Below are 24,358 nucleotides of genomic sequence, written 5' to 3'. Positions count from 1 at the left end.
TAGAGCCAATAAATTATAAGCTTTAGCAAGAGTATTTAAGTGTTTAAGTATTTATTAAACAGCATTAGGATCAGAGAGAAAGGTAAAAATCTAACTATTTCTAAGAGACCTCATCATCCGATCTGCCATGGCAAGGTGAGGAACAGAAAGGGCCCAATGCTTCCTCCTTCCTCCCAGAAGCCTCCTGTGAAACTGGGCACATCCCACACACAGCTCCAAGCTAATTGGCTGGTAGCTTTGATAGACAGTACCCACGAGCAAACTTCCTGACACCAAAGAAAAGCCACATGGCTTGCCCTCAGGCGCCTTCTCCTCATGGTGGAGCTTTCCTACAGTAACTCTCCAGAAGGTGGAGTCACTCTAATCATTACAGTGTGGTGGGTTTGGAGGAGAAGATAGATTTGGCTATCCAGTAGAACACAGGATTGGAATCGCTGCCTGAATATCCGATAAACCTGAAATTTAGGATAAGACTAGATTGTGGGAATATATCTGGGATTTGGAACTCATCAGCACAGAAATGATCATTGAGGGGGCAGCGTGGTGGTGCAGTAAATAGAGTACCAGCCCTGGAGTCAGGAGGACCTGAGTTCAAATCTGGCCTCAGTCACAACACTTACTAGCTGTGTGACCCTAGGCAAGTCACTTAACCCCAACTTCCTCACCAAAAAAAAGAAAAAAAGCAATGATCATTGAACTAATGGGACTGACAACAGTGCACAACTATGGAGAGACCAAATAAGACTGCTCCTGGGGCTATACAGGTCAAAAGAAAAGACCGATATGAAGAGGAGTGAAAACTTGTGACAGCCACCAGGGCCCCTCACTCTACAGCATCCTGTTTGCCCATATAATTACAACCAGGAAAGGAACCCCAAGTTTCAATCATCCTGCCATTAAGCATATACATTCAGCTTCAGGTTTACAAGAAACTAAAATGGTTCTGAACAGATATGGATCCCATTGTTCTGAGCCCCAGAGCTCTGCACAAGTGGCAATAGTAGGGGTTGAGAACACAGGCATCATAAAAAAAAAAAAATGGAAAAGAAAAGGGGCAGCTAGGTGGCACAGTGGATAAAGCACTGGCCCTGGATTCAGGAGGACCTGAGTTCAAATCTGGCCTCAGACACTTGACACTTACTAACTTTGTGACCCTGGGCAAGTCACTTAACCCCCATTGCCCTGCAAAAAAAAAAAAAAAAAAAAGGAACACAGGCATCAGCCCAGAAAGGGCATCTGTTTTTGGGAGGGGATGGGTCCAGAGAACCAATAGAATATATGTTCTATGTCAATGTGAGTAATGCTTCTACTTTTACTACCCTCAAGTTATATGATTATATGCTATATAAATTAATGAATTTGTTAGAAATGAATCAATTATACACAGTCACACATCTAACAAATGTGAGTTGTTAGTGTAAGGGAGGACATCTAGATAAGTAAGTGATCTGTTTGACGGAAACACTGACATACACAATCCCCAAACACAAAACCAAGAACTGCCCACTGGACAAGCTAAGGGGGGGGGATGGCTCTAAGTGCCTGAAGGCCTGAAAGAGAGGGACACACAGGTTGGCTGATACCACCAACAGCAACCCCCATTCGTTATTTGAGCTACATTGTACAAAATCTAATTTATTATCTTTCCCCAAAAGCCTATAGTTCTCCTTTATGTCTCTGTCCTGATGACATTAGGCCAATCCTCCCAGTGACCCAACCTCTTTTACTCATTCTTTTTCATTACCTACCATATCAAATCAGTTTTTAAATACCATTGATTCTGGCTCCTTTAATTGCTCTCAAATCCCATCTTCCATTGCTACTGTAACGATTGGAATGACGCCACCTGCTGGAGACTTACTGTAGAAAAGTTCTGCCATGAAAAGAAGGTCGTTGAGGGCAAGAACATGCATCTTTTCTTTGGCGTCAGGAAGTGACGTTGGCTAGTGGGAGTAAGAGGGAAGAGACTAGCACTCTGTCTTACTCTTTCCTGGGGATGCTGGTGGAGAAGGCAGCTAGAAATATGCTCTCCCTTTAATAGATAGGAATCTAGGTCTTTCTTCTCTCTTTACCAAATTCTTATTCTCCTTAATAAATGCTTAAAAGCCTAACTCTTGCCAAGGCTTGTAATTTATTGGCGACCACTCATTAGATATTTTAGACAGAATAGCTAGAATTTTAGCCCTTAACACTACCGACCTTGTCCAGATTCTCATCATTTTAGGATCTGATAGGTGTTTTGGTTTTTTTTTCATGTTTATGCAAGTAGGGCGGGGGGGTCCAGATGCTGAACTCCTAAACTCTTGGAGTTTAGAAACTCCCTCCACCATTGCAGATCATCTATAATTTAAAATCTTGGAAAGTTGCTTGGGAGCACTGAGAGGCTAAGAGACTTATTCATGTCCAAGCTGATATATTTGCATAAGAAGCAGGGGTGGAGGGACAGCTAGGTGATGCAGTGGACAAAGCACCGGCCCTGGATTCAGGAGGACCTGAGTTCAAATATGACCTCAGACACTTGATACTTACTAGCTGTGTGACCCTGGGCAAGTCATTTAACCCTCATTGCCCAGCAAAAAAAAAAAAAAAAAAGCAGGGGTAGAACCCAGGGCTTCTTGGCCACCTCTGTATCTGCTACATGATGCTTTCTCTGTTACAGAATAATCGACTTTTAAAAATCTATCTGCAAAGTTATTTCATAGTTTAAATGGCAAGAAAAAGATGCAAGGGGAAGTAGTTGTTATTTGTGAAGATAAGAGAGTTTCTGCTTATTTATACTTCAGTCCTAATAATTTGAATTGCTATCATCTGGGACTATTTTACCTATCATAGAATTTCCAAGAAAGAAAATTTCCCTTGTGAAAAATGGATTTTTGCACATGAGGATTTGTATTAATAGGTGCTTAATAGCAATGTTAAGTTGAATTATTGACTCCAATGAGGACTTATTCACTAAATGATTCCATGTACATTTTAGAGAAGTTTTTTTCCCCCAGATGTTCTCCACATGGTCAATCATATTTTGATGCTGAGCATCAGTGAATTTGTTTTAGTCTCATTCTGAAGCATAAAAGGGGGTTAAATAAAACCATACTCCATTAGTTTATTCAGCCAATTTTTTGTCTCCTAGATGAAGTCAAGTAAAAGAATCTTTATCTTTTATTGCTTGCTTAAAAAAATAAACAAACCTTCTGGGGCAGCTAGGTGGCACAGTGGATAGAGCACTGGCCCTGGAGTCAGGAGTACCTGAGTTCAAATCCGGCCTCAGACACTTAACACTTACTAGCTGTGTGACCCTGGGCAAGTCACTTAACCCCAATTGCCTCACTAAAAAAACAAAACCAAAAACCTTCTAATAGTCTTTCAGTAGCTGGGTAGTATATCTCAGTTTGTGAGACAAAAAGATAAGCATTTTTCTATTATTTATTTTTAATAATCACATATGGTTTTCAATTTAGAATTTCTACTGATGTTTCTTTAGATTAGCAAATTGGGAAATCTTCTTGAGTCCAAAGAAGACCAGTGCAACAAACTTATTGAAGAAAATGATGAGTATCAAAAACATTTAGGAAACCTAATAAATAAGGTATAGTCTTTTTTTTTTATAAAATCCTTAATCTCTTACAAATTATGCCATATATTACATTGACTTGCTTAATGTTATGACATGGAACACATTATTCTGAGGAAATAACTTGGCAGGTAGAGTTTTTTAAAAATCTGTTATTCCATAAAGAGAAAACACTTTGTAGATAACCATGGAGTCATTCATGATCTCACTTCAGACAATTAATAATAAAAATAATAGCTAACATTTATGTAAGTGATGTCAGGCACTATGCTAACCACTATAGAATTGCGATGTCATTTGATCCTCACAACAATCTTGGGAGGTAAGTGCTATTATTATCCACATTTTACAGATGAGGAAACTGGGGCAAAGAAAGGTTAAGTGACTTATCCAGGTTCACACAGATAGTAAGTCAGTAAGTTGAATTTGAACAGATCCTCCTGACTCCTGGCTTGACACTCTACCTACTGTACCACCTACCTACCTTAACCTCTTAAGTTTTAGTAAGGAACATTTAAATTATCTACAGTGTGTCTGAAAATGTATTTTATTAATGTATGGAATCAGCATGGTTTTGGGTGGCCACAACAGAGCACCAATCAGCAGGGCTTTGCTACTAGCAGATAGGCAATGCAAGAAAGGCAAGAATGTGAGCCAGATGAGTGGAGAACCTGCTTTCTAGCTCACTTTCCATTCTGGCTTTCATTTCTTGGCATGCTAAGCCTAAGAAGAGCTTAGGAATGGCTAACCCTAAAGTACACAGCTCTCTGTAACTGAGGGCTTTCCATAAACCCAAGCACAGAGGTCAAGAAGAAGACTTGATGTTAGCTTGCTTGACTTCTAGTAGCAGGATCTAGTCACTATCAGTAAAGAGCTATCCTTCTGCTCCTATCAGGGAGAAGTTCTGGCCACCACATTCCATTGCTCTGGTGCTGTATTTTGGCCAGCCAGAAACCTTGCAATGTCTATTACATATAATAAAAGGTTTGCATTAGGATCAAGTGAAAGTGGTCCTGCCTGATGGAGGCTGGGGATGAGGAGCCTATTTTAAACCTGGTCAAATAATCCTACTGTTCAGGTTGACTTTTTTTTTTTTAGTGAGGCAGTTGGGGTTAAGTGACTTGCCCAGGGTCACACAGCCAGCAAGTGTTAAGTGTCTGAGGCTGGATTTGAACTCAGGTACTCCTGACTCCAGGGCCAGTGTTCTATCCTCTGCGCCACCTAGCTGCCCCTTCAGGTTGACTTTTTTTTTGGGGGGGGGGGGGTGAGGCAATTGGGATTAAGTGACTTGCCCAGGGTCACACAGCTAGTAAGTGTTAAGTGTCTGAGGCTGGATTTGAACTCAGGTCCTCCTGAATCCAGGGCCGGTGCTTTATCCACTGCGCCACCTAGCTGCCCCTCAGGTTGACTTTTTAAAGTAATTTATAATTTACAATTTCGTGTCACTTAGATAACCACTTGGAAAACCCTGGATTCCTGTGCCCTGTCAGGTTAGGGTTCTCGAAGGCTCTGTTAATGCAACATAAGACCTGGCAGGTCCTACCGAACTGGAAAGGCTTTATATATGGGTTTTAAGGTGAATGATAAGTCTTTTGTCTAAGGACTAGCATAACTAAGTGCTGAGAGTCTTGACCAAGTCAGATATAGAGAAGTGAATTTTTTGGCCACACTAGCAAGTCTATGAAACCTAGTTCAGTAGTGCTGGGGATTCTCGTGTATATCAGCAGAATGAGCTCCCAAACTAACAGAATTACAGATGCTCCTTAAATTGAAGCATTATTTTTCACTAAATAAACTAATTTTCAGCTGATGTGCTTGCCACTTCATTTTAAAATGAAGACAGCATTGCCTAACAACACATTCTGATTTAATTAATAGTGGATCTACTTAAAATACAGGGTGTGTGGGTTTGGGATTTTTGTTTTCATTTTCTTGTTTCTGTGTATGCTAATTAGTCAAATGTGATTGCCCTTTTGTTCATTTATGACTCTTAAATACATAGAAGTGTAAGAGTATTGTCAGAGGGAGTTAGAAGTCAAAGAGTTGCTATGGCCTACAACTTCAGCAGAAATAAGCAAAGGGTTGGGAAGTGTCAGATTTACTGTGCAATGTGTTTGTCAGAGTGCAGGGATTACTGAGGCCTCAGACCAGAGTGAAAAAATAATGAACCTAGGCAAATACTGAAATCTGAATTTTTGCAACCAGGAGGGTAGCCTTGAGCAGAGAGAACTGAGCCAAGTGGGACAGAAGGGTTAGGATTATGAGTGAGAACTGTAAAAAGAGATCACTACCAAGACTGTCAAGTCTTGTCAAGGCCAAGTGGTTTGTGGTCTGTTCTGGAAAGGGCACATTTGTATGGTAACTGTGCCCATTTTTTAGCTTGTTAAAGAACCAAATTCTAACCATTTGTCCTTCTTAGGATGAGTCTCAGGGTCTTGGGTTTCAGATTGTATTGAAAATATGGACATTCTCTTGTGGTTCCCATGTTTGGTCATCTGGGTCATAGCTATGCCAGGTAAATAATTACTAAGAGACATCTCCAACCCCATCTGATGCTCCGAGTCCAGAATGGTACAGATCATGAACACATCTTTCCTAGACCATCAGATTTGATGGAAGCCAGGATGCAGAGTGGAATAGTGACTGGTATAAAATGGATTGAATTTAGATAGGAAGAATGAGTGGAAGTCCATAGGCTTTTCAGCTGGGTTACCAAGAAGCACCTTGTTGTAATCTTCCTTATCCTAAGGGATTGTTTGAGTTGTGCTTACATGTGAAAGGCTACATGTGGGATTCCTGGAGGGTTCAAGATGATCAATGAATTGTTTGTGGGCTACTTGGGCCTTTTAGAGAATGAGCTGAAGGTCGGCCTAAATAACTTCTAGTTAGGAGACTGGACCTTTTTCATCTGAAGGGTGAAATTCAGGAAGAACCAAGATTAGAAAGCATAATTTGCATTGAAGAAATATTTGTTGTAGAATAGAGGATGGTATTGTTTAACAATAACTCCGTGGTACAAAGTTAAGTGATACTGACTTTAAGCAGGGCTACTAAAGGCTGTGATTAGTCCATTTTGCCTGACCTTCTGACTAAGGGTGGTAATTAAACAAGTGGACTTTGACCTCCCCCACATTAAATATAGTATTCCAAAAATGGGAAATTAATTGGCTGAAGTAAGGTAAGTGAACAGGCTTAGATAGAGCCTTGAGAAACAACTGGCTTCCATTATATTGAACGTTTCAGAGCAGGCTAGTAAACAATTTTTTTTTTCTTAAGGCTATTCACAGTAACCAGGAGAGTATCATGATGAAGAAACAAATTAATGATATAAGTAAGGTAGATCACAGTCTATTCATTGGGACTTCTAAAGATCCACAGGCTTCCCAGAAGGGTCCCTGGCTTAGTCACAGGCTCTCAAACATATTTACATATTGGCTAGTGTCCTGTCAGATTCAGGGCTACCGAAAGTCTCAGGTAATAGCATATAGTGTCTTTAAGAATCTTATATGGACTTGACTACTCTCAGCAATACAATGATCCAAGACAATCCCAAGGGACTAATGACGAAGCATACTATCCACCCCCATAGAAAGAACTGATAAAAAGAGCACTTGTACATTGTACATATATAACCTGGTTGATGTCTTGTGGAAGGGGGAGGAAAGGGAGGGAGGGAGAGAAATTTGGAACTCTAAATCTTATGAAAGTGAATGTTGAAAACTACCCTTACATGTAACTGGAAAAAAAATAAAATAAGTGTTTGTTGCAAAAAAAAAAAAAAAAGAAAGAAATAAAAGAAAAGAAAAGAATCTTATATGACCTCATACTCAAGATTTCTCCTGGGGCAGCTAGGTGGCGCAGTGGATAGAGCACTGGCCCTGGATTCAGGAGGACCTGAGTTCAAATCCAGCCTCAGACACTTAACACTTACTAGCTGTGTGACTCTGGGCAAGTCACCAAAAAAAAAAAAAATTTCTCCTAGAAGGGCTTAGAGGCCAGAGACACAGGTAAAGCAAGTCTTGAATTAGTGCTCCCTTCAAGGAGAGGGTAAAGACCTTGTGAGTGGAGGATAGTTGAGGCCACATGTAGGATTCCTTTTGTTGGCAAATCCACATGAGGAAAGATATTAACTGGAGTTGAGTGTTCTCAGAATTCTTGGAACACACAAGGTAGACTATATCCTGAGAACACAGGTTTCTCTAACAGAATGCTGGCCTGCTATCCTGCCACCTGGAAATGCAGGTGATGCAGGTGAATGCAGAGAGTATAGGGAATGAAGGGGACGAAAGGCAGACCCAGCAGACCTCCCCTTGGTTTAGCTCACAAACTGTGCACAAATTCGAGAGCTAAAAGGGATGGGGAAATTAAGGTCTGGAAAAGCTGAGGAGTGTTCCCACAGGTCCACAAGTAGCAGGTAGCAGGGCTGAGAGCCAGACATTGGCTCCCTGTCTCCAAATCCAGTGTTCTTTTTGACTGTAACTATCCATGTTTTGGGTTTTGGTGACATATGGATGCTTCTAAAAAGTGGATTTCAAACATGGCCCAATGGATAGGAGTTCTCCCAGACTGAGAAGTTTTGTTCTGCTGGAGTTCTGGAACAGAAGTCACCAAGAGAGGAGAGGGTGGAGAGAAGGATGAAATAATTGTAAGAGGATGGCCCATACTAGCATATGAGAGATGTCCCACTCAATCAGAAACTGCCAGAACTGGTTGGGGTAAGTCAGAGCTGGAATAGAAAGGAATTTGAGCTCCACCAGTAATTCCTTAGCTTTCAGAGACCTTAAGAAATGGCACTATTTCTTTAGCGAGTCCATAAGGATGTCTGCCAAGCTGGTAAAGTACAAGATGAATCAGTGATATTATCCCATAAACCCAAGGGATTGGTCTTTTGGCCTTGTTGGGATCTCCTACTCAAACAAAGGTTTGACCTGAGGATATAGGTCTGCTCCAGATACTTGACAATGTGCTGCAAATGTCTAATCTCCTCCAAGACAAATTGGCCTTTTTCTACATTTGCAAACCAGATGAGCTAAATTGGTTTAGATGAACTGAATGGGCTGATCAAGATCTCAAGAGTATTTAAGTATGACATCTCAACAGATGATTTTACCTCCTGACCAAAAAATGGAAAATAAAGTAGAATCCATGATATGAACTGAGACATGTGGACAGGCCCTGGCAGGAAACATTCTTAAGGAACAGATAAGTTATGAACCATGGAATTCATGAAACACTGGAAGACTGTGAGAGTTACATAGACCGGAGGGTATCATAGTATACTGAAACTGTGTTGGGTTTTTAACCGGTTTTCTACCTGTACCCCTGACTTCTATGAGTCAAGTAGGAGATCATCAAAGTTCAGGTTTTGTGAAGACATGGCATTTCATAAATGAACAGTAAACACGGGCTCAGAAGGAAATGCCAGTCCCATACTTTGATGGTGGTTAGTGCCCTGTAATCATGCTAGACTCTTAGTGCCCCATTTTTGTTGTTTTTTTTAATAAACAGGACCAGGGTTCCCCCAGGGGACATGGATGGCCAGATGAACCCCCAGCACAGGTTAGTATTGAGAAATTCCTGAAAGGCTTGGTTCTTTTCTGTTTAGGGAATAGTGCAGGCATTTGGTGGGAATCTGGACAGCCCAGACTTGATTGATCACATAGCTATGCCACCATTGGGGAGGCAGGGCCTTGGCCTCTAAGCAACTGAGACCATCTTAAAAGTCTAGGGACACCTAGAAAGTCTGCCAGAGGAGCCTGGCTGTGAATGATAACAGATGGAAGTAGTGCTGGCTCCATTATGGAGATAAGAAGACCGGCCCCTGGAGGTTTAATGCAATCCTGGAGACATGGAATGCCAATTTACCAACACTCGACCCTAGGACAACCCAGGATAGAGGGAAGTAGATCATGTCCAAGGTAAATTGTTCATGATGTGGTCTGAGCAAATCTGGCAAAAAAAAAAAAAAATAGGTTGCATGTGTCACATCTCCTGTCTGGCAAGGATTCCCATCAGTGTTTCACACAACCATGGAGACTACTTGGGGAGCAACAGGATTCACTCTCCTATGAATTCCTCTCACAAAAAGTAACATCCAGTGAAGTTTCAGGAAACTCCAGAGAAAACAAGCACTTCAACACAGTAGCCTAGGAGTTCCCAGCTCCAAGGGAGCTGCTAATCACTGAAAGATTGTTCATCCTCTATCCAGCTGCCAAAGTGATTTTCCCAAAGCACATGTGTGACCATGTCATTCCCATATTCCCTATGACCTCCAGGACCAAATACAAAATCCCGTTCAACATTCAAAGTCCTTTATAACCTACCATCATCACTCGACTCCCCCCAACCCCACATATACTTCTTATTTCAGTCTTCTGATACCTGGTGAAGAATTTCCCTTCCTAAAGCAAGTCTGTACCTTCACAACAATTTATGGACTTATAAAGTTCCATGTGGCACCCTAAGGTTAAGTGACCTTACTCTGGGTCACCCAACCCAGTAGTCAGAAGCCGAACAGTATTTCTCCTGTTTTCTGTGATTATTCATACATCACTGGCAGTGGCTCAGGAATCACAGCTGCTGAATCTTTTAGAACCCTAGGATATAGTTAACTGAGCCTGAAGATTTGAACTTATCAAGGGCCTACTATGTAATCTCGTATCATCTCCCAGCTTATCTAGGATATCAACTCCCTTTTAAACATTCTTTTGCTTTATCCTTTTTAATCCAGACATCATTCTTCTTGTCTGAGAAAACTAGTAAAATAGGAGATAAGTTCTACCTTTTTTCATTTCTTTGTTACCTTGGTCCCATCCACTCTGAGCAGGGGCCCTATCCTTTCTTTGTTCCCCTCTTTTCCCAAAGAAATTTCCTTAGTTCATTCAGAGCTTTAGCACTCCTGACATTGTTCTTTTTCTAATTAATTATTTTCAGCTATAAAGCCTTTTTTTCCTTCCTCCCTCTTCCCTCATTCCTCCTTCCCCAAAACATATAATAGAAAAGAAAAAGAAAGTTACAGTAAGAAATAATGCAAACAAAACAAATTCACAGATTGATCATGATCTAATTATTCTTACAGTACCATACCATACTTTTATTTTCATATTTTACTCCCTTTCATCTTCCTTTTAACAACCTAAATGGGTTAATGAATTCCCTAGGCATCCACATGTCTCAAAACAATTCCACCTTTTCACACAGAACCTCAGAATTGGAAGAGACCACAGAGGCCATTAATTCCAACCTTGTTCCTGAAGAAGACTCCCCTCCACAGCCTCCCTGGCAAGTGGTCCTCCAGCCTTTGTGTGAATGCTTCCATCGAGGGGTTGCTAGCTACTCTTGAGTACAATCCACTCCACTTTTGAAAAGCTCTGATTGAGTGTTAGGAAGTTCTCAGCATCTTCTAAATTTACCGTTTTGCTCTTTCTACCCTCTGCTCTTAGTCTGAATGCTGGCACAAGCCAAATAAGTCTAATTGCTCTTCTTCATAGTCTCCTCCTCCTCTACAGCCCACCAGACCTTTTCATAACTTTATAGATTTAGAACTGGAGGGGCCTCAGAAACATCTAGTCCTTCATTCAGTATATGACAAAACTGAGTCCAGGCTGGTTAAGCTACTTGCCCAAGGTCCCATAGATAACAGAGCTAGGACTTGATGCTAGGCCTTCTGGCCCCAAAGTTCATGTTCTTTTTCACTCTACCACACATTGGAATTGTTGATGTTCTTTGTGTCTTCAGAATTTCATTTCTGAGCACTTCTCAGTCCTTCTACACTGACTGTATCTATAGAACCGTGGGCCATGGGATCCTCCTTTTTAAAATCTATGGTGCATGTGAGATGATGCCCAACTTTCCTTTCCTACTCTTTCACAAATTCTAAGATGAAGTGGTCACGACTCCTCAGAATTTCCATCATTTCCACTCCAGCAACCAATAAGTCCTCCTTATTGGTGAGAATCGTATCCAGAATAAAAGTCACCTTTATTGGTTGCTTCAACTTTTGAATGATTAAATTATTGATATGGAGAGCCAAGAATTTATAATTTGCTCTGCTGGGGACAGAGAGCTCCAGCATTATTTGGATAACTGAAGTAACCCATGCCTTTGAGCCAGGCTTGTAGTCTGTTTTCCAAACTCCTCATAGATTTCTCTTTCCTGTCCAGGTGATCTGTTATGAATTCCAAAGACAATATTGCTTCTGTTTCCTTCTCCATTGATCTTCACCAAATGCTTGCCATCTTCCCCCTTCTGGTTCCTGGATTCCAGAACATGAGTATCCCTTTTTTAATATCTAGTTCTAGAGAAGGGCAGAGTGAAGTAGTAATATGATGGATGTGGAAACAATAAGACTTAGGTTCAAGTCCCACTGCTAGCATGATCTGCAGGAACATGGGCAAGTTAACTTCTCTGAGCCTTATACATCTCTATGACACTAGTTTATAAATGTATGTGTACATTATATACATACATGCCCTCACATATATACACAGCCTTATGTGTCTGTGTAATAGCCAATACTGACCAACTTGTTTCAGCTCAGTATTGATTGTAAAGAATTAATTGTTATTCAAGGTTTTTATGCCTCGGTGAGCTTTGGCCTGGAGCCAAACCGCACGGTGCTCCACCCACTGGTTGTAGCCATTGCCAGGGCTCTGGCACTTCAGGTCATCACCACTTGCCGACGCCTACATGGGCCAGGCAAAATTATAATGATTGGAAGCCTAGTGAGGGCAGTCATGTGACTGTCAGAGTGGCCATCCCATTGGCTGGGACTGTGTGGGGGTTTCTAGGTTTGGGGGGAGGAGAATTGGGCATTCTAGGTGGAAGCTGGAGAGCGACGGGCATTCTGCTGCGTATTTTCAGCTGATTCCTGGGCAGTGGTATTTTTCAGGTATTATAATTTCCCTTTCCCCATTTTTATTTCCTTTCCCTTGATCGTAGTGATCCTGTTTGTGTTTTTTTTAAGTTCATTCTTGTTAAAATAAATCTTGTTCTGTTTTGAGGGAGGCTGCCGGTTTCCTTCCTTGCCCCAATATTGCGGTGAGCCGCTTAGCTAGCACTCCCCAATTAAAAATTGGTCCCCACATGACTAAAGTATCTAAGACAAGCTGACTTAGTTCACCCATCTGTTTGGAGGGATTGTCAAAGGTTTGCTCAAATTCCTCCAGGAATTCTCCAAAAAGGGGTCTGTTCTGGGAATATATAATACATACATATATATGCACATATAAATATATATACAGATACATACATATATGTAGACATATAAATGCATATCTATCCATCCATCATTATCTATATCTTCTGCCCTACCTTTTACCCATTTTCTTCTTTTTCAATAAGCTATATACTCTTATAGTGCCATGTTCTAGTCATGGCTCTTATCTCTCTAAAACTGAGCAATACCTATGAAGTCAAGTGTGACTTTAGGATATCTGGTTCACCTTTCCTATTACTTACACTTTATGAAATTTCATATACATATCTGAAACTATGAATTTTATTACTGTCTCCATTCTTAAATTTTATCTCTAGTGGACTTCTGGTATGATGCTATTCTTCCATTGTTATTTCTCTGTAGTATCTCTGGGCCATCCCCAGTTATCTTGACTTATGTCTTGCCCCTAGACTCTGATGACTGGAAGAGAGAGTGAGGTTGATGACTTTGCACAGCTCTGCCTCACTTAAATCCAATTCACTTGCAAGTCAAGACACCCTCCTGATGTCATTGGGCGTCTTCAAAAAAAAAAAAGAAGAAGAAGAAGGATGCATGCACAGCAACAATCTATGGTTTCTTGGTTGACATAAATAGCCAGTTTTCTTCTTCTCCCTTTTCAGTTTGAAAAAAATTTTAATTAAATTGGCAAGACTTCAGTAAAATACATTCTAACAACCTTTGGTAGGTATGTTCTGTCCTTGCCAGAAGGCCATCATTCCAAATCTTATTTTCAGACAGTTTCCTCAACCAGTCATTCTTCAGTGCATAGACATGCTGGATCAGCTTTGTCTGACTTATTCTACCTACATGAGTTCATTTCAGAGTGGATTGACCAAGCTTTCCACAAACTGAACAAAAAAATCCCAGTTTGTTTCAGGTCAGTATTGACTAAGTATCTAAGACAAGCTGACCCTGTACCCTTCCACCAGAGCTGACTGTTCCACCAGTTGTCAACTTTATTTTGGAGTTTTGTCAAAGTTTGCTAGAATTCCTCTAGGAACTCTTCAAAAAGGGGTCTGTTTGGGAGAGATCACTGGTAATCCAGTACTATGAACTAGCTTATCATCAAACTCTTTTGTAACTGGTATGATTGTAACTGGTTTGAAGAAATTTCCCAGGTTGAAGCCTTCCTAGCCATTCAAGGAATCCTGAGAGGTCCTTATCTTTATCCCACAAATTTGTTTGGGGGAAATCAATGGATCAAGATCAATCAAGTGAAGAGAAGACATAGCACAAAGAGGCCTCCTGAACTTTGATGCAGAAGAGTCAAGTCTTTATGGTCAGAAGAGAGTTTGCAGTAGTAGAAAAAGTGCTCCAAAGATGTCCAGGTTCAATTGCTAGCTCTACCAGGGCTAATAATAGTACCTACCTCCCAAGGTTGTTGTGAGTATCAAATGAAATCATACTTGTAAAGCACAGTGCTTGGCATATAATAGATGCTATATAAATATTAGCTATTATATTCCAACTGTGACCACCAGTAGGTAATTTACTTAGGTTCTTTAGGCCCCAGGGTTTTTTTAAATCTCTGAAATAAGGGGGATGGGAGGTGGGGATGAGCTAGGAGATCTCTGAATTGCCATCTAGCTTTAATCTTTTGTAAGGTGATGGGACATACCATCTAAACTGCAGAGTATATTCTTTGTTATGTATGTGTGTATATGTATATTTATACATGTGTATATGTATCTATGCATAAGCATGCACATGTGTATGTGTATACACATTTGTTTATATATATTGTGTGTGTGTAGCTGCCTCTGCATGGTTACATTCTGACTGTGTAAGGAAAAACCAAGACCAGTAGCACTCAAGGTAAATAGCTTTCTAAGGTTCAACATTCACGGTAGTCCAATGAGGCTCACTTTTTTTTTTTTAGTGAGGCAATTGGGGCTAAGTGACTTGCCCAGGGTCACACAGCTAGTAAGTGTTAAGTGTCTGAAGCCAGACTTGAACTTAGGTACTCCTGACTCCAGGGCCACTGCTCTATCCACTGCACCACCTAGCTGCCCCGAGGCTCACTTTTAAAAGATTAGTTTCCATAGAAGTGCAATATTTTTAATGCCAGAAAACGTTGCTCTCCCTGGCACATCACTAATTAATTGGGTAATGGGTCAAGTTGCATTCGTCCTACTGAAGGCTCACAGCTTGTTAGACTGCAACAAGCAGGGAATACATTGACAAAAATGTCTGGGGGTGGGGTGTACCATTTCCAAACTTTCCCTTGTTCCATATCTGCACACTCTGGGCTTACAAAGACAAAAGGATGTCCATGAGCTTCTTCATATCTCCATCAAGGTTATTTAAGTTGTCAGAGCCCTGCCATAAGATATCTAGAGGGGTAGGAGTTAACCTGGCCTGCAAATACAGCAGAAACCAGCAGAGAATAGCTGAGGCTTCTTGGTGACCTGGCATACAGCTGAGTCATATCTTGCTGTCAGCTGGGAAAATATGAAGGGTGAAGCCACATTTACTGTTATGCACTATTTGTGGGGAGAGAGAATGTTGGCTGAGTAGAGGGAAAATGAGGGCCTACTTTACTTTTGTGAGTTTCTGTTTAATAGGTCATCTCATAAAGCAGAGTACTGTAGCACGTGAGTCTAGGGGGATCCCTAGGATGCTGATTTGATTCTAGCTTCAAAGAGGAACAAACTTTTTGGGGGGACAGATGACATTAAATCAGAGGCATAACAGCATTAGAACCCAGAGTCAGGATCCAAAAAGACCTCAATAGGCGAGAATGATGGGCCAAACCTAATGAGCTCAAATTTAATAAGGGCAAATATAAAATCTTGCACATGGGTTCAAGGAATCTGATGTATTGGTATGGGATAAAGGTACTGTGACTAGAAACCAGTCCTCTTGAAAATCATCTGGGAATCAACAATTTCAAAGAACTCATGATAGAAAATGTTATCCACATTCAGAAAAAAGAACTTTGGATTCTGAATGAAGTATGAACCATACTATTTCTACTTTTAGGCTGCTTTTTTTTTTCCTTCTTTTTTGAGGTTTTTCCTATGTGCTCTGATTCTTCTTTCACAATATGACTAATGCAGAAATATGTTTAATGTTGATTGTACATATATAACCTATATCAGATAGCTTTCCGTCTTGGGGAGGGGGGAGGGAAGGGAGAGTGGGAGAAAAATTTGGAACTAAAAATCTTATGAAAACAAATGTTGAAAACTATCATTACATATAACTGGAAAATAATAAAATACTTTTATAAAAAATTTTAAAAAGAAAATCATCTGGGAATCATAGTAGAATAGAAGCTCAATATGAATCAACAGTGCAACATACTCTGATACTTAGATGGTACTATGTGGGAGTTCCTGCCAATGATACAGATGACAACCCATCCATGCCTGTCCATCCAATGCAATATTTCAGGAAACAAAGCGAATGAATTCTTAGGCTGCCTTAAGAGAGGCCTGATGTTCAGAACAAGGGAGGTGATAACCCAACAGTACATGTAGAGTATTATATTTAATTCTGGGCACCACATTTTAGAAACAACATTGAAAAGTTAGAACACATCCAGGGAGGATAACCAGGGTGGTCAATGGGATTGAGACAATTCCACATGGACCAGTTAGAAGAACTGAGAATGTTGTAACCTTGAGAAAACAAGGGGTGGCATGATAGTTGTTTTTAAGGACCTCAGAGCCTTTGCATCCCTGAGATTCTATGATTTCAAGGCTGGGCATGAAGAAAGATTAGACTAATTCTCCTTGGACCCAAAATGTATAACCATCTTTCCCACCCTCCTCTTCCAAACCTTCCTCTCTTCCTAACTCTTCTATTTTTACTGAGGAAACCACCATCCTTCCAATCCCCTTAGGTTTGCAACCTTGGGTGATCCTGTACTCTTCCCTCTCCCTTACCCTTCACAGTCAGTCAACTGCAAAGTCGTAACCATTCTTTCTCCACTATATATCGCACAGCTACCACCATAGTTCAGGTCCCCGTCACTTCTCTTCCAGGTTCTGGCAATAATCTCTTCCTAATTGGTCTCCATACCTCCATTGTTTCCCCTTTCCATTAGTGGAGGTTTCATGAATACAAAAAGAATAGGATTCTTCAAGAGTCAGGCTCATGGAGCTTACTTCAAGAGTCAGGCTTATGGGGCAGCTAGGTGGTATAGTGGATAAAGCACTGGCCTTGGATTCAGGAGGACCTGAGTTCAAATCCAGCCTCAGACACTTGACACTTACTAGCTGTGGGACCCTGGGCAAGTCACTTAACCCTCATTGCCCTGCCAAAAAAAAAAGAGTCAGGCTCATCGAGCTTTAAGAGATTAATATGAGTGGCCACCATGCAGGTGTACTGTGCAAAAAATAGCCTGCAAATAACTGACCTCATAGCTTGATAATTCATCTCAGTAGTGGCTCATCCAGTTCCCATCAGATTTCACTATGATTATGACTGGCTATTTATTTTTTTGTCTTTTTTTTTTTTTTTTTAGTGAGGCAATTGGGGTTAAGTGACTTGCCCAGGGTCACACAGCTAGTAAGTGTTAAGTGTCAGAGGCCAGATTTGAACCCAGATCCTCCTGACTCCAGGGCCAGTGCTCTATCCACTGCACCACCTAGCTGCCCCTAATGACTGGCTATTTATTTTGTAATTTGTCCCATTCTATCTCCGATCTCCTGTGCTTTTGCATTGACTATTTCCTAGGCCTGGAATGCATTTTCTCCTCACTTCTCCCTCATACATAAAATCCTTAACTTTCTTCAGAGTGCAGCTTAAGGGCCCCCTCTTACAGATAGCCAACATTTTCTCTTAACACTCCATTGCTTGTTCCCTTGCTTCCCTCCCCCACAAAAAAATTACTTTGTATATTTTAAAATCTAATTTTCTTCATACATATTGTTTATCCCAATAGAATGTAAACTCCCTGAGGGCAGAAACAGTTTGGGGGTTTTCTGTCTTTTTCTCTCCAGCATCTGTCATGTGGCAGAAGCTTAAAAACTGTTTGTTAAATGACTGGGTGATCTAGGGACGATAAAAAGAATCTACAGAAAAGAGATTTCATTCAGTTTACTGGAAGGAAAAACTTCCTAGTAATTAGAGCTGTCTCAAAAAGGGATTGGGCTCTCTGGGTAGGGAGTAGAGTGCCTATCACTGGAGGCCTTCAGAGGTTGAGTTTACCATTTGGCCAGAAAGATTTCTGTCAAAGTATGGGTTAAACTAGGTGATGGCCTCTGACGTCTCTGCTCTGAGAGTCTGTGATTCTGTGATCAAGGCACCAGTCCTGAGGAGGCAGACAATGGCCATAAGCAAATACCAGCATCCAAATCCTATAACTAGGAATGTGATATAGAGAAAAAAATAAGGGAAGGAGACTGAGGAGGAGGTAAGTGTTCAGGCCACACCCAAAGAGATTTAAATATACCCCAAACTACTTTGTTAACACCGTTTCTAGAAATACTCACTAGGATACAGAATTAATTCATTTTTTAAAGTATCAACAAACACAATCAACTAAAATAAGTAAAATCTTACAAAATATCCTTGGCATTCAACAAACTATAGTAACCAAATTAATAATTAACAAACAACAAATGTGTTTGCTTTAGGTCTCTTTCTAAGTCTGCCTAAATTTCTACTACCTTTGACTTGGTTTTCTTTTTTTTTAAATATTAAACTTTATTTTATTATAGGTAACATCCTATGAGGAGATCATAGAATGTGCTGACCAAAGACTTGAGATGTCTCACTCCCAGATTGCACAGTAAGTTGGCAAAGGAATTTATTTAGTTTTTGCAGTTTTAAGTAGTCACTGATATACTGGAGTATTCTGCTAGTTTTTGCTGGTCATTTGGCTGGGTGTGGTTCCTTATAATCTTAAACCATGCAAATAAAGAGCTGTAGTTGTCTCCTGGTGGGAAGAGGCTTATTAACTACCCCGACCTTAGAAGATGACAGCAGGAAGTAGCAGGTAGACCTAAAGAGACTGAGTAGCTGAAGCCCAACAGAGAATAACAGATAGCGGCAGATCAGCTAGATGGATGGCCAACAAAGACGAAACAGATGGGATCACTTTATACAAGCACACAGTGGGGCAGGAACAGAGAATTTTTATGACCAGGAAGCACACCTGGAAGACTAGCATATGGGAATAATCTAGCTAGGGAATATGCACAAAGGGACATATGCCGGGAATTCACATGGCCAGGACACACATATGGAGTAAAAATGGTCAGGCCAGTGAAGACCTGCTGTTCAGCAGGGCTGCCAGTGTCCTCTGGTGACGATGCTGCATTACCCTCTACTGGGCATTGAGTCAGGCAGTGCATCTCTGCTCTCTTCTGGGTGTTGTATTGTAGCTGTCAGGTACTATTTCTCCACTCTCTGTTATATCATTAGTGCTGAGCATCAGCACTGGTTTCATGATTGAAATCTTATTGCATTGCAAGGAACAATGAATAGGAAGAATTCAAAGAAACATGAGATGACTTGTAAGAATTGATTTAGTGATATTAGGTAGAACCAGGAGAACAATATATACAATGATTATAATAATGTAAATGAAAATAACATTAAAAGTGAGCTGAACAGAGTAATTGTAATACCCACTTTGATTCCAGAAAACAGAAAATGAAACACACCATTCCCCTTTTGGTAGAGAGGTAGGGACTATGGGTACAGAATATTACATAGACTATCAGATGCAACCACTACCATCAGTTGGCTTTTCTCACTGTTTTCCTTTACCAGGGTAGATTAGTTTTCAGGGGGTAGATAGAAGGTACCCAGAAATGACTGTGGTATAAAAACAAAAGCCATCAAATAAAAGTTAGTTAGTTAGTTAGAACTGATCCTGCCAAGGGTTCCAGGGCATAGAATGTGGATCTTCCAAGGCATTAGATGAGATCCATAGAAGAGCTAAATAGTAGCATGTCCAGTGTTAAAAAATTATTAACTATAACTAATTTGAAAAATTATATAACTGGACTTATATGAAAAATTATAACTTTAGAAAAATTATAATTGACCCATAAGTCCCATCTGAGTTGCCATTTAAATGTAAGAATATTATTAACTAATCTGTGTACTTTTGGCTGGCTATCCGACTGTTTTTAGCTTAGTATGGGGCTGTTTAAAAAATCCCACACTGCTTCTCCCAAATTGATAAGCAAATGCCTCTTTTAATTAAATAATCAAAGCAGGGTTTATTTCCACGAAACAATTCAGAAATAAGAATACAGGAAAGCAAGATATACAACCTGAAACCTCAGCCAACGAAAATCCCCCTGCATCTCCCTAGCATCCTTGTCCTCTCGGCTGTGTCTCCTTAATCCTCCTTCTAACTGAAAAGCCCCTTACTTCTAATGTCCTCGTCCTCTACCTGCAAGCCCCCTTTCTTTCCGTACCATTCCTCAGTCTCCTTGGCATCCTTGTACCGACTGACCTCCTTCTAGCATCCCCCACTGAAAAACCCCCTGCTTCACTGCTCCTCTCTTCTAACTCAAAGCCCCCTTCACTTTGTCGACCCTCCCCGATTTCTTTTCCTGCATCTCTTTTTATTAACCTCCTCTCTCAGGTGAAACTCGGGCTGGCTGCGCCCAGGGCCACTGCCAAGCCCTGTGCTGAGCGCCGGGAGCTGGGGGCTGGGCAAATAAAACTCCAGCATCCCTGAGATTTTTCATATGCCTCTCTGCTGTTCCGGGCTGCACTGTGCCACACCGTGCCACGCCTGGGGCCTGGGGTTTTTCATCCTGCAGCTTAGCTCGGTTCAGAGGGCCCCTGCAGCTGAAACAGAGGGGGAGAGACAGCTCTGCTCAGGGAGCCTGAGGCTAATTTTAATGCCTACACCAGAAAGACTGATTCCAGAAAGACTGAGCTGTGCCTAGTAGGCAGTGAAAAAGTCAATACAGAGTTCATAAAGTTGTCTTTGACATGAGCTGATTTTACCTGTAAACATGGGTGGGGGCCAGGCTACACCACATGATCTGCCCCAATCCCTCCATTTCATAGGCATGTGTCAGGGCAGAGCAAGCTCTGGCATGGGCTCGCCAAAAAGAAAAGGGAAGGGCTCAGAAAGTATTGTCAGAGACCTAGCATGGAGCTATTGGCTTATGCCCCAGCAACATCACTGTCCAGCCCTCCTTGTACACTGCACCTTTGGTCCTCCAACAGCATATAGGGCAGTTTCAGAAGCTCAGCCCATAAGTCTTGCCTTGCTTCTTGCTGACTATGGTCAGCTTCTGAGGGGAAGAAAGATTGAGGTCTTATTATTGGCCACAGTGACTGCCCTCCTGCCTCACAGGTCAACTGCCCTGCCCTGATGACTTCCCCTCCTAAGACCTCTCTTCTCTGCCCCCACTCCATGCTGGATGCTGGATGACTCCACCTTACAGTGCACACCTAGTGGGGAACAACCAGGGCCTGGAAAGTTCTCTCTCACCTTGCTTTTCATACTGAGTAGGTAATGAGGGGTCACTTGTTCTCTATATGTAAAGAACATCATGGGCTCCTTAGTGTGTTCTGTGGGTGGGGGCCATTCTCTGTCTTTTCTTTGATTGGGCATCTTTTTGTGGGTGCTGATGCACTGTTTGAATGCTTTTCCACAAGCTGTTCCTCCACACCCAACTTGTACATACAGACTGAAGTATACAAAAGCAGGAGGACAATGTATACAATGACCACATTGTCAAGAAAACCATTTCTCTTTATATCATGTCAAGGAATGTCACGAGCAGGGAACATTTTCCCTTTCACTACCACAAGACCATAGCTTTTACAGAAGATTGACTTCTGTGGGCCAGGCTCAGGGAAGGTGTCTCAATCACAGGAACAGTCGGGATTGTCTTCTCTGAACCACTGTAGCCTGACCACTGCACCTGAGAAGGCCACACCCCACAGCACCTGCTAGGCCAGTGAAATGACATTCTGCCACACCAGCACACCAGGCACTCCTGTTTTGCTAAACTGTAGGGAGTGTAATTTCCTGAGGCCCCAGAATTAATCAAGACTTCAGCCAAAATAGTCTTATCAGTCAATTATCAAGCACCTGCCTTGTCCCAGGTACTGAGCCAGATACTCAAGGGATTTACATTCTTTCAGGGGGAAACATAGATAGCCACAATGTATACAAGATAATTAGATAACATCTACGGATGGCCCCTCCTTAACCAGTCTTGGGCCTCCTCTGTGGTCCCCTTCTGTATGCTCCAGACCAGGCTCAATAGCACCTTTGGAAAATATAGTTAGGGATATTTCATTGGAAGTCCATGCCAGAGGGAACCTAGGATGGCCATCCTTAGGGCACCATCATCTCTGACCAACCTCTAGCCAAATGGAGTTTTTTAAAACTCTCTTACCAGCTCAAATGATTCAGTATATGATTTTTTTGTTTTGTTTTGTTTTGTTTTAGTGAGGCAATTGGGGTTAAGTGACTTGCCCAGGGTCACACAGCTAGTAAGTGTTAAGTGTCTGAGGCCCGATTTGAACCCAGGTACTCCTGACTCCAGGGCCAGTGCTCTATCCACTGCGCCACCTAGCTGCCCAGTATATGATTTTTAAAAATCAATTTAATGTGACAAACTAAAGTGATTTTTAAAAATCATTTTGATGTTTAAATAAAATGTTTAAAATAACAAAAAAAAGAAAGAAAAAAGTTATTTGAGTGCAGGGACTGTTTTGTTTTCATTCTTGAATTCCCAGTGCCTGGCATAGTACCATGTGCACTGTACGTGATTAACAAAGCATTTTATTTCTAGAAAATCAATTTTAGTGATAGCTTTTATATTTATACTAATTATTTTTTTTTAATTGCAGAGCACTGGGGGTTAAGTGACTTGTCCTGGGTCACACAGCAAGTGTCTGAGGCCACATTTGAACTCAGGTCCTCCTGAATCCAGGGCTGGTGCTTTATCCACTGCCCCTCTATACTGATTACTTTTAGAGATCAAAATATAGCAGGATTCCTCTCACATAAGGCATGTACACAAAAACATTATGTAAAATAGAATGTGAAAAGTACTTTGTTGGTGTTGGTCTTGTTCAGTCATGTCCAACTCTTCATGACCCCATGGACCATAGCACACCAAGCCCTTCTGGCTTCCATTATCTCTCAAAGTCTGTCCAAGTTCATGTTCGTCATTTCCATGACACAATCCAACTCATCTTTTGCCATCTACTTTTCCTTTTGCCTTCAATCTTTCCCAACAACAGGGTGTCTTCCAATGAATGAATCCCATCATCTCATTATGTGGCCAAAATATTTAAGCTTCATTATTTGACCTTCCAGTGAATAGCCTGTATTAATTTCTTTAAGTATTGACTGATCTGATTTCCTTGTTCTCCACAGGACTCTCCAAAGTCTTTTCCACTTAAGTCTTTCCAGGTTTCTCTGAAATTGGCCTGTTCATCATTTCTTACAGCACAATAGTATTCTATTACATTCATATACCACAACTTGTTTAACCATTCCCCAGTTGGTGAGCATCCTCTCAATTTCCAATTTTTTGCCACCACAAAAAAGCTGCTATAAATATTTTTGTACATGTGGGTCCTTTCCCCTTTCTTATGATCTCTTTGGGATGTAGACCTAATAGTGGTATTACTGGGTGAAAGGATATGCATAGCTCCATAGCCCTTTGGGCATAGTTCCAAATTGCTCTCCAGAACAGCTGGATCAGTTCACAACTCCACCAACAATGCATTAGTGTTCCAATTTTTCCACATCTTCTCCAACATTTATCATTTTCCTTTTTTGTCATATTAACTAATCTGATAGATATGAGGTGGTACCTCAGAGTTGGTGTGTGTGTGTGTGTGTGTGTGTGTGTGTGTGTGTGTGTGTGTGGCAATTGGGGTTAAGTGACTTGCCCAGGGTCACACAGCTATTAAGTGTTAAGTGTCTGAAACCAGATTTGAACTCAGGTCCTCCTGACTCCAGGGCTGGTGCTCTATCCACTGCGCCACCTAGCTGCCCCTCAGAGTTGTTTTAATTTGCATTTCTCTAATCAATAGTGATTTATAGCATTTTTTGATGTGACTATAAATAAGTTTGATTTCTTTATCTGAAAACTATCTGTTCATATCCTTTGACCACTTCTCAATTGGGGAATGACTTGTATCCTTATAAATTTGATTTAGTTCTTTATATATTTTAGAACTGAGGCCTTTATCAGAAACACTGTAAAAATTGTTTCCCAGCTTTCTACTTTCCTTCTAATCTTGGCTGCATCGCTTCTGTTTGTACCTTTTTATATTTAATATAATCAAAATAATCCGTTTTGCATTTCATAATATTCTCTATCTCTTTTTTGGTCATAAATTCTTCTCCTCTCCATAGATATGAGAGGTAAACTATCCCTTCCTCTCCTAATTTGCCTATGGTATCATCCTTTACATCTAAATCATGTATCCATTTTGACTTTATTTTGGTATATGGTACAAGATGTTGGTCTATGCCTAGTTTCTGCCATACTATCTTCCAGTTCTCCCAGCAGTTTTTGTCAAATAGTGAGTTCTTATCCCAGAAGCTGGAGTCTTTGGGTTTGTCAGACAGTAAATGGCTGTAGTTATTTACTACTGTGTCTCCTGTGCCTAAC

At 41.0% G+C, this 24,358-nt stretch overlaps 1 protein-coding gene and 1 long non-coding RNA gene across 2 annotated transcripts in view; one reads left to right on the top strand and one right to left on the bottom strand.

Moving 5' to 3' along the window:
* Positions 1 to 24,358, bottom strand: part of LOC122742135 — a 109,537-nt gene that overhangs the window by 50,045 nt on the left and 35,134 nt on the right. The gene's annotated exons all lie outside the window — the stretch shown is intronic.
* Positions 1 to 24,358, top strand: part of CAGE1 (cancer antigen 1) — an 87,327-nt gene that overhangs the window by 51,966 nt on the left and 11,003 nt on the right. The window contains exon 10 of the mRNA XM_043986154.1: positions 18,458 to 18,528. Within this exon, the coding sequence (XP_043842089.1) occupies positions 18,458 to 18,528 (71 nt within the window). The remainder of the gene's footprint in view (positions 1 to 18,457; positions 18,529 to 24,358) is intronic.

This window comes from Dromiciops gliroides, chromosome 1, assembly GCF_019393635.1.
Source record: "Dromiciops gliroides isolate mDroGli1 chromosome 1, mDroGli1.pri, whole genome shotgun sequence".
Taxonomy (NCBI): Eukaryota; Metazoa; Chordata; class Mammalia; order Microbiotheria; family Microbiotheriidae; genus Dromiciops; species Dromiciops gliroides.
This window is presented reverse-complemented; position numbering and strand designations above follow the sequence as displayed.